The 10,248-nt window shown below is 31.9% G+C and overlaps 1 protein-coding gene across 1 annotated transcript; it reads left to right on the forward strand.

The window, feature by feature from the left end:
• The first annotated feature begins 777 nt into the window (after positions 1–777).
• Positions 778–2,699, forward strand: LOC110269312 (uncharacterized). The gene is made up of 6 exons (XM_088506185.1): positions 778–1,227; positions 1,313–1,399; positions 1,561–1,689; positions 2,164–2,231; positions 2,347–2,440; positions 2,526–2,699. The coding sequence occupies exons 1-6, from the start codon at positions 778–780 to the stop codon at positions 2,697–2,699; spliced, it is 1,002 nt and encodes a 333-aa protein (XP_088362311.1).
• The last annotated feature ends 7,549 nt before the right edge of the window (positions 2,700–10,248 follow it).

Consider the following 10,248-nt stretch of genomic DNA (forward strand, 5'->3'; position numbering starts at 1 on the left):
CTTTTGTTCTTCTATTACCTTCTACTTCTAATTCTATATATATTTTTTTAGAAAAAAAAGCCCTTTATTATTTTATTCAAGAAAAAAAAGGCAGGAAAAAAAAAGCAAAAACTGCAAGTATGTAAGTTCTCAAAAAACAAAGCCTGTCTTCTTTTTGAATTGTTCGGGTGTATTTTTTGACTTTCTTTGGGTGTATTTTAGGTTGAGTCCGGCTGATTCGAATATGATGGTTGTGAGGGAACAGACACCGTCGGATGCGCTTGCAATGTGAGTTTTCCAAGAATATTTCATCCTTATAACCTTATTATTTTCAAAGGCGTTGTTAACCTTTCATTTTTCTTTTTGTTTAGAGTCCCAATTCAAGTTTTTGTGCCGGCGTCCCAAACAACCACTGTGCCGGAACTTCAAGAAACACCTGAGACAGATTTTGAACCAACCCCTCTGCTACAGATTGAACAAACTACAGAAACGTAAGAAATAGTATTGGGTGTATATTTGTTTAGAGTTTGGGTGTATATTTGGTTACAGTTCGGGTGTATATTGTTCTTGATTAGTTTTTTTTACGCCATGATTAATTTTGTGTAACTGTGCAGCACTTCTGAACCCCCCCCCCCCAACAACTTCAAGAAACCACACCCACGCTTCCCCCAACTCCATCTAAAATGTAAGTTCATCAGACTAAAATCAATCTTTGCTTATGATCCGTATATTCTTACTCTTATAATACGTTATACATGATGACGCAGTCATCCAGCCGCAGAAGACGTTGCTGCCCTGATGATGATGGCACGGACAACATCCTATGTTCCTAAAACAGATCCAGTGCCATCATTCAGTCTTGGCTTGACTGATTCAAGCCAGGAGGGAGCGTCAACGCAGGAGACAGAAAGGACAAAATCTCCAGAAACTGCAAATTTGCTAGAACAATTAGACGATTTGGTACAAAAAATAGCAAGCAGTGCGGCGAAAGAAAAAAGTAAAAGTCCACAAATTCAAAGGGAGACTGGGGGAGAAAGTTCTGGGAAGTTTGAAACTCCTGAGGGAATAAATCAGATTACGGATGATATGAAAGAAAAGTGCTACATCTGGGGGACACGACTGAAGACTTACGCAGATGGCAGTACTAACGAGTATGACCACATGTGCACTCTGATTGCCCAAGATAATTACATTTTATTTAGAATGCACCTTGCATCCCTCCAGGCAGAAAGTTATATAGAATCTGAGGTAATATTAGAACAACATTAATGTTTTACACCAAAGTTTACTGCAATGTTTATTAACGTAAATTGATTTCGGCATATATTTCTAGATTGTATCTGCCATGTGCCACATCCTCAACCGGAAAAATGATAAAAGGTTTCAAGAACAAGTATACTGTCTGCCCCTTGATATTGTGGTAAGTGTTACTTCTACGAATTTTGGGTGTATTTTCTGTATTGATTTGGGTGTATTTTTTACATTCTATTGGGTGTAAGTTGTGTAGTCATTTGGGTGTATTTAAAGTATTCACTTGGGTGTATTTTCAGTATTTCATTTTTTGTTTCGCAATTGTTGCAGAGCATGGCCCTTTCAAAGCACCCAAAGGGGGAATTCATATCACCGAAAACCAATAAAGAATTCAGGGTGGAAGACTACCCGAGTTTTATTCCCTTCATAGATGCAAATAAATTAACTTCTCATCCATATGTAAGTTTTCATTTGCTAAATTTGTTAGTACCGTTCTTTACTTATATGCTAAATAAAATAACACACTGTTGAAATGTGGCAATCCTTCAGATTTTTGCACCTGTTTGCTACTCGGGCCATTGGTGGTTATGAGTGATTGATACAACAAAGCGGAGATTTCATATACTTGACCCGCTACATAAGAAAGCTCCAAGCGATGAGAGAAAGCAGCTTAATAAATTCACTGTAAGTTGCCTCTGTGTTCTTTACTGTAATAACACACTGTATGTATGTTTTTGCTTTGGGTGTAATTATGTTCTCCTTTGGGTCTAATTTCTTTGTCGAGTTGGGTGTATTTTATGGAACCATTTGGGTGTATTTTGTTGATCAAGTTGGGTGTATTTCGTTAGTTGTGTTGGGTGTATATTGTCCATTCAGTTGGTTGTATCTTGTGCATTCATTCGGGTGTATAACTGATTTATTTTGGTATTTAAGGGATATGTATTTTCAAGATTGAGAGCATATGCTGGCGGGGAACCTCTACAGAAAGACGAGAAGGAGAAGCAAATTAAAGCATCATATGTTAAAATATCAGGCCAAAAATCAAGGTATAAATTTGTGACTCTGAACAATAAACTTTCCTAAATGAGATTTGTAATTTATTTTCTTCGTTTTCAGCTATGACTGCGGTATATACGTTATGAAGTGGCTTGAGTTAATTGAGCCGGAAAACATTAAAAAGGGGAAGTATGAATGGGATAATTGGAAACAGGTAACTGTCTTTAGAACTATATAACTCTGTATTACTTTACTGAATTAATATTGCTGTTTAAACAGAATATACTTTTTAATTGTAGGAGGAGGTGGACCACTATAGAGTTGAGTATGCTTCACGGATACTATTCAGTGAAATGAATAAAGAGAGAGATCAGGCAATTAGAGAGAGTAATGTAATAAGGCTGTCGAAGCCATCCTCTGTATTATTGAGTCCGTTTTGTCAGATAAATTCTGCTGATATAGAAATTGCGTAATCCAACTGCTAGCTAGTTTGTACATTGAACAAATGCTGTAAAAATTTGCCATTTATAAACAACTTCTATTGAATAAAATTTTTTTTCATAGTTAAACTGTCTGTGATGTTAAACTGTCTGTGTGGTATTCAAAAGCTGTATTACAGGTGGTAAAATATGAAGGAAAACATCAAAGGCATATATAAACGCAAATTATAAACTTTTACACCCAACGCAAGTTTAATAATACACCCAAGATTGCATAAAATATACACCCAAACTGTCTGTGCTGTTAAACTGTCTGTGCTATATTCAAAATGTATGAATTACAGGTACTAAAATATGAAGAAAAATATCAAATCAAATATACACCCATAACCTGCGAATTTTTACACCCAAATAAAGTTGAATATACACCCTGAACCTTATCCCCCCCTGATGCTTTGAGACTAAAACCCTGAAACCTAAACACTTAAAACCTAAACCCTTACCCCTAACCTGTAAACCCTAAAACACAAATATTATATATATGTATCTATATGTAAATTGTGAATTAACAAAAATACACCTAAAAGAACAGTGCTTTTACACCTATATTCTGTAAAACTATACACCCAAAGAGTTATCCCCTGCTGCTGGTACCCTGAACTGATAATTCATAACATGTCCTTGATATTGGCTGGAATTTGAATGCACCGCTGATGCAGCATCAAACAGGTTTATCTGAATATAACACTCACATATTAGCTAAACTATTAACGAGAAAAATAAACTCAATCCCCACAAATTTAAAGAACATTACTTTTACCTCGCTTAAAACTTTCGTTTTCTTCTTCTTTGTGGCATTTGCAATCTGTTTGTCCAACTTTGAACCTAGCCTATTTTTTGGACGTCCTCTTGTTCGAATCCTTGGCGGGCTTTGAAGCTCGTTAACGGATTCCAAGTTGGCGTCTTCGTGGGATAAAGAAGATGTCCCCTTCCTTTTGGCTTTTAATGATTCCATCTCAGCCATGACGTTATCGTACGCACGGTGCATAATTGCAGTCAGCTCCTCCGATTCGGATGCAAATTCACAAATATTTTGCGAACGAAAAACCAATTGGTCGAACCTCTTGCTTCTTGGCTCCATCAGTGGCTCGTCGTGGCTGCTCTTGATGTGTGTGTGTCGCCTCTTTACCTTCTTGCTCCATCGTTCTAGTATATATCTAGGTGACACTTGGCTTACTTGTTCGAAGCTTAACACGCTTAGTGCGTGACGGCACAGTATCCCTCTCGACTCAAATAATAAGCATTGGCATTTTACCTCGGCTGCAACTGAGTCGTAAGTAACCACGAACTTGTTGAATATTGAGCTAGAAACTTTTTCTCCGACTTCGTATACTGAATAGCCTAGAGCGGAATTCTTTAATCTGGTGATGCAATTCGTCTTTCCTCTGAATTGCGCTTGGACTTCCCTAAACTTTTGATGAGTGTACGCATCTTGAAACTGAGCTTCAATGGAGGATTTTGTTGCACACGGTATGACCGTATGAAAATCTGCAACATCTGATTCTCTCTCAGCTTGCTCCCTGCTTCCGAGGCAATTATCATATTGTTTGATGAACTGAATAAGCGAGCTGTTTCGGGTGATAAACTTGTTAAAAAATGAATGCATGCTCTCGCTCCTTTGTGTGCTTCTCATCCCTGCCCAGAAGTGGTGATCCAGATAGATAGGAACCCATATGTGACGGTCTTCGTACAGATCTGCATAATACACCCAAACACAGACTATAAATACACCCGAGAAAACATGCAATTTACACCTCTGCTGCAGATTTTAAAAAGACATTACCTGAAAGCCACTTGTTGTCCGCAAGACTAAAATTCAGCAGAAAATCATTCCAATTCCTATCGAATGAGTCTTTGCTGTGAGAGTTCCAAACAACTTGGCTCATTTCTTGTTCCATATCGGCATGTCCCTTGTACCCGTTTAATTTGCTTGGAATCTTCTTCATGATGTGCCAAATACACCAACAGTGAATTGTTGTTGGCATACAGGCCTCTAAAGCCCTTTTCATTGGTGCGCATTGATCGGTGAGAAACCCTTTCGGAGCGTTTCCTCCCATGCAACGAAGCCAGCATTGAAATAACCATTTGAATGATTCAATTTCTTCGTTCTTCATCAAAGAACATCCGAGAAGTGTTGACTGACCGTGGTGATTCACCCCGACAAAAGAACCACAGACCAGATTATACCTGAAACAAATTACCATAGTCCAGAATGCAAAATCATTAGGTACACCCCCAACAAATGCTTTGTATACACCCAATGAAACAGCCAATATACACCTCTGATGCGGATTCATAAAAATACATTAATTTAGCATCATAAACAGGGGGCAGTTTGTTACCTGTTTGTATTGTAGGTGGTGTCGAATGAAATGACGTCTCCGAAATACTCAAAGGCAGCTCTGCTTCTTGCATCGGCCCAAAAAGCCAGCTTAATCGATTGATCCTCCTCGAGTTCGAGCTCAAAAAAGAAATTCGGATTCTTCTCTTTCATTCTTAACAAATATTTTCCGAATTCCTTTGCATCTTCTTGTTCGGAAACATTTCGCACTTCCCTGGTAATGTAATTCCTCACGTTCTTTTCGATAAAATTTAACTCGCGGTGACCCCCGGCAGCCGCAACAAATGATTGGTAGGTTTTGCTTGGTCTGATACCGGCCTCTTCGTTATTCTCTATTGTACGACGAATGGACATGCTTAGTTCCCTGTGCTGTTTGAGCATCTCTGCTTTACTTGGACAGCAGGGGTGTGAATGATCCAGCACAACCTTTGAAATGATCCAAGCACCGACATCCTTCAATGTGTGTATATAAATTCTTGCAGGACAGTTTAAACCGGCTGTCGGATTGGTCTTCTCGGTCGGAGATATTTTAGATTTCCATTTTCCCTCTCTGCTACATGTAATCAATTGATTCTTAATCTCGTTTCCCTTCCTATTTGTGCTCCGAACTCTTGTAGAGAAACCTGCAGCCTTGGCGTAGTTCCTGTAAAATTTTCCAGCATCTTCAAGGGTGGTAAAGGTCATTCCAACCTTCGGAACAAGCTGGTCATCAACAACCGAGAGAGGCTGCAGAATACACCATGTCAAAAACTGTAAATACACCCATAGATACGATTCAAATACACCCAATCATGTCTGATATGATACACCAGAACCGCAACAACTCAACTAAAATGACAATAAAAGCCATAAACTGTAAATACACAGGCTGCAGAATACACCATGTCAAAAACTAAAAACACACCCAATCATGTCTGATATAATACACCTGAACAACAACAACTCAATTAAAATAACAAAAAAGCAGTAAAGTGTAAATACACCCACACTTCTAGCAAAAATACACCCAAAAAAGGTCTGATCTACACCCGAGCATCTGCTATAAATTCCAGATAATTAATCAAAACTAATACATTACATTCAAACCTCAGGGACTTCGTCAGATTCAAATTCATAGTCCACTTCGCCTGGATTCAGCTGACAATCTGAGCTTGAATCATCCATTATCTTCAAAAACGAATTCAAACTTTGATTTCAGAAATCGAATAGAAAACGAAGATGGAGTTGCAGAGAGAGAAACTAACATAAATGACAAAGAACATACCAGTGAGAAAGGAGTAGAGAAGAACGATCGAGAAGAAGGAGGAAGAGGAGCGAGAAGAAGAACGACCAAATCTGAAAATAAGGAGAACGAAAAAGAAAACAGATCTTTTAAATTTGGTAGTTATATATACGCATGATATTTATAGAGCGCGTGTATTCCACGTATGTGTAGCAACGCGTTTTTTGGGTTTATTACTTAATGAACTTGTAAAGCATACAAGCCCTAATGGCTTGTATGCGGAGCTTTTCTGCTTTTTTTTCTAAGTATTTTTAAATTTGGCAAATCATGGACTAATATGTAATAAATTAGAATTTCACTTAAAATTTTGTGGCCAATAGATTACTACATGAATAGAGTGGTGGAGATTCGAACTTCCGACACTTGTTTAAACGGACTAGTGAATTAACCACTATACCAACCCAATTTAATTGATATACATTATTTTTATTCGACTATGCTATGTGTATACTAAAATCAACCATCAAAGTCAGTCACCAGTATAAAATATATGTTGAAATATAATTATACATTAAAAATAAATTAAACCATACATATATTTATACACAAATACATTAATAGTGACAGATTTTAATGATTAATTTTAATGTACGAATATCATTATTTATTTTTATTTTAGTATGTTAAATAATTAATTATTCTCCCAAATTTTATCCCTTCCCAAAACGAAAGAAAATCAACAACGGGTGATTTATGTCATAATTATTATAAGATTATTCAGAATCATATTTTATAAAAGATTAGAAACAATTATAGTTTATTGTTTTATATCTCAGAGCGTGTTTGTATAATTAACACCATTTAGAAAAAATAAAATAAAGGATGAAAAATGAGATTTATCTTATACGCTTGTTTTATATTAAAAAAATTTAGAGTGAACTCAAATTAATTCTTTTTATTTTTAGTTTTAAATTTTAAAAAATTAAGATAATAGAAAGTTGCTTTTTTTTTTTGTATAATAAATCTATTTTTCAATTAGTTAGTTCTAATTGATTACATTTTTAATATAATTGATTTCCTAATAAAACCGTTTTATATTATTAGGGATCTTTGCCGACATCCTAATTCATACTTACATATCTCTTCTATGGTCATAAATTTTAGGCTTTCAACTTTTTAGTGAATAGATTTTTTTTGTCAACCTCTTAATTGAGTATGGAGAGACTATACCATTTGAGCTATTACTCATTAACATTTTTTTTTTATATTATTTTTTTTGAAAAGTTAATAATTTTTTTATGAAACCAAATAAGGCCAATACCCTAAATTATGTTTTTGCTTATTTTATTAGAATCCGAAATTTAGAGTTTGTTGAACTACGTACTCACACATGTACCCATGTCTCAACTCTCAAGTACGAATACACTTTGCATTAGTTGATAATAAAAAGTATCACATAGAATTTACCATAAAATTCCAATAGGCAAGTCTTAGATATGACAAGAGCACTTGACCACTGCAAAGTGTCTTTGGTGTGGTCACCTGTATGTGATTATTGGAGAACACTAAGGAAATTATGTGATACTTTTTATTTCTAATACAATTAAACAATTTTAACCCGAAAATAATATTTTAGTCTTTTAAATTAATTCTAAAAACGTTTTTTAAATTTTTAAACTATTATTTTACAAGTGTGAAAGCACTTGCCATAAACAAAAGTATTTAAATTAACATTAATGTTATTCATTATTTTTGTTAAAAAAATATATACATAAAAAGATAAAGTCAATTAAGTATGTTACATATTTAAGTTATTTTCTTTCAAAAAAACTAATGAAAAAATAGAAGAGTTAGTATTAATTTTCTTTTTTCACACAAGTTATATTAACATCTCTTTATCATGGCATAGTTTGACAAAATCAATACTTTAAATATTTTATGTATTTATCATTTATATACTCATGTATATGATAAAGTATATTATGTTAAATAATTTATATTTTATGACCTTAATCTATATATGTATCTCATATTTTATTACTGACCAAATTCAAACCAAATAAAAAATAAAACCAAATCTTTATATTTACTTTTCTCATCTCTCGACCATATTATAGTTGTTCTTACAAACGAAAAAAAAATTAATAACAAAATCATATAAAAAAATATTGATATAATTTTTTATTAAAATATGTTATTTTATAATATTTAAAATATATTATTTAAAAGAACAATCAAAATTTATTAATTTGTATTAAATATATTATTAAAAATATATTATTAGTTTTGCTTAAAATATTTTTTTTGTTCATCAAATAATGTGGCAACAAATAAAATTTTATACAATGGTATTTATTAAATAAAGATTATATTTATTTATTTTTATATTGCATATAAAATAAATAACTAATGTTAATAAAAATGTTTAAATAATTATTTTATCTTAGTAAATTATAATAAGTGGATAAAATACAAGTAAAGAGTACTTTTAATTATATATATTAAATAAAATAATTATTTATTATGCTCATTCTTGTAAAAAGTACTTTTAATTTTGTATTTGTAATATTTTATATCAATTAGTTTCAAATTTTAATCACTTTTTAATAAAATTAATAAAAAAATAGAGATAATGGTTTAAATAAACTGTTAGCAATTTTTGTAACAATAGCAAATCGAACAAGTGTCCGAAAGAGACCATGTTAGTTGCGGGTGGATAGAGCAGCTAGCTAAAAAGTTATATGACAAACTATAGGTGACAAAAGAAGAGGTTGAAAAATGGGACAGAATAAGAGTTTCGGATCTTGCTGGACTAAGAAATTTTTACCGTTTATTGGACCATAGAAGAAAATCATGGATTTTGAGCTGTGATTATTGGTATTGGTAAGATTTTTATTATTAATTTAAAATTAATAATATTTATTTTATTATATAAATATTAAATTTAATATAATTTATTACAATAAATTAATAGAAAAGTCTAGGAGCTAGCAACTTTTTTAAATTTTGTCCAGCATGTAACCAGCAAAGAAAAGTAAGCCATTGAATAAAATCTCACACCAATCTCATACCATTAAAATCATCATTGATGGCTATTTGATGGCTACAAATACCAAAAGTTGCTAGTCTGCTAGTACTCTTTTAAATTAATTATATCAATTAATTAATTTAATTAGATATTTAAATATTATACTATTATATAATTTATTATAATTTTTTTTAAAGATAAAGAAAATATTTTATTTCATTAAAAAAATATATAATTTAAAATTCAGGACAAAAAAAATAAGAAACTTCCAAATTTTACAACACAAAAATACGTACTCTTTTGAAGATGTTAAAATAAAGTAAAAAAAATTAAATAAAAAAAAAGTAAAAACTGTTTTTAAAAAATAAAAATAGTATATAAAATAAATATTTTATTACCGAGCTTCTTAGCCTCATCTACCACTTCTTTAGGTTCTATGGCTTTGGTTCGAAAACCATTTGACATGGTTCAACAGTACCATGGGAAATTTTAAAGTATAATAAAAGTTCATATCTCATATGTACGTAGTTCAATTAAAATTAATCATCATTAACTTGAGAATCTTAATTCCAATGAAAAAAAGTAATAATAAATAGATAAAAATTTTAACTTATTGATGCAAAATAATAAAAGTATAATTTGTTAAAAAAAGTCTGCTAATCAAAATATCATATTAGATACTTTGATAATTGTTTAAATATTAGAAATAATAATTATTTTTATTATTTAAATAGTTATCCCTATTATTTTTTTATTAATTTTATTAAAAATAATAAAATTTAAAGTTAATTGATATAAAATATTATAAATATAAAATTAAAAGTACTCCTTACTTAATTATATAGAAATGAGTCTAATAAATAATTATTTTATTTAATATATTTATAATTAAGAGTACTCCTTACTTATAATACATGTGTAATGAATTTAT

This window comes from Arachis ipaensis, chromosome B2 (assembly GCF_059453495.1).
Source record: "Arachis ipaensis isolate K30076 ecotype BB chromosome B2, ASM5945349v1, whole genome shotgun sequence".
NCBI lineage: Eukaryota > Viridiplantae > Streptophyta > Magnoliopsida > Fabales > Fabaceae > Arachis > Arachis ipaensis.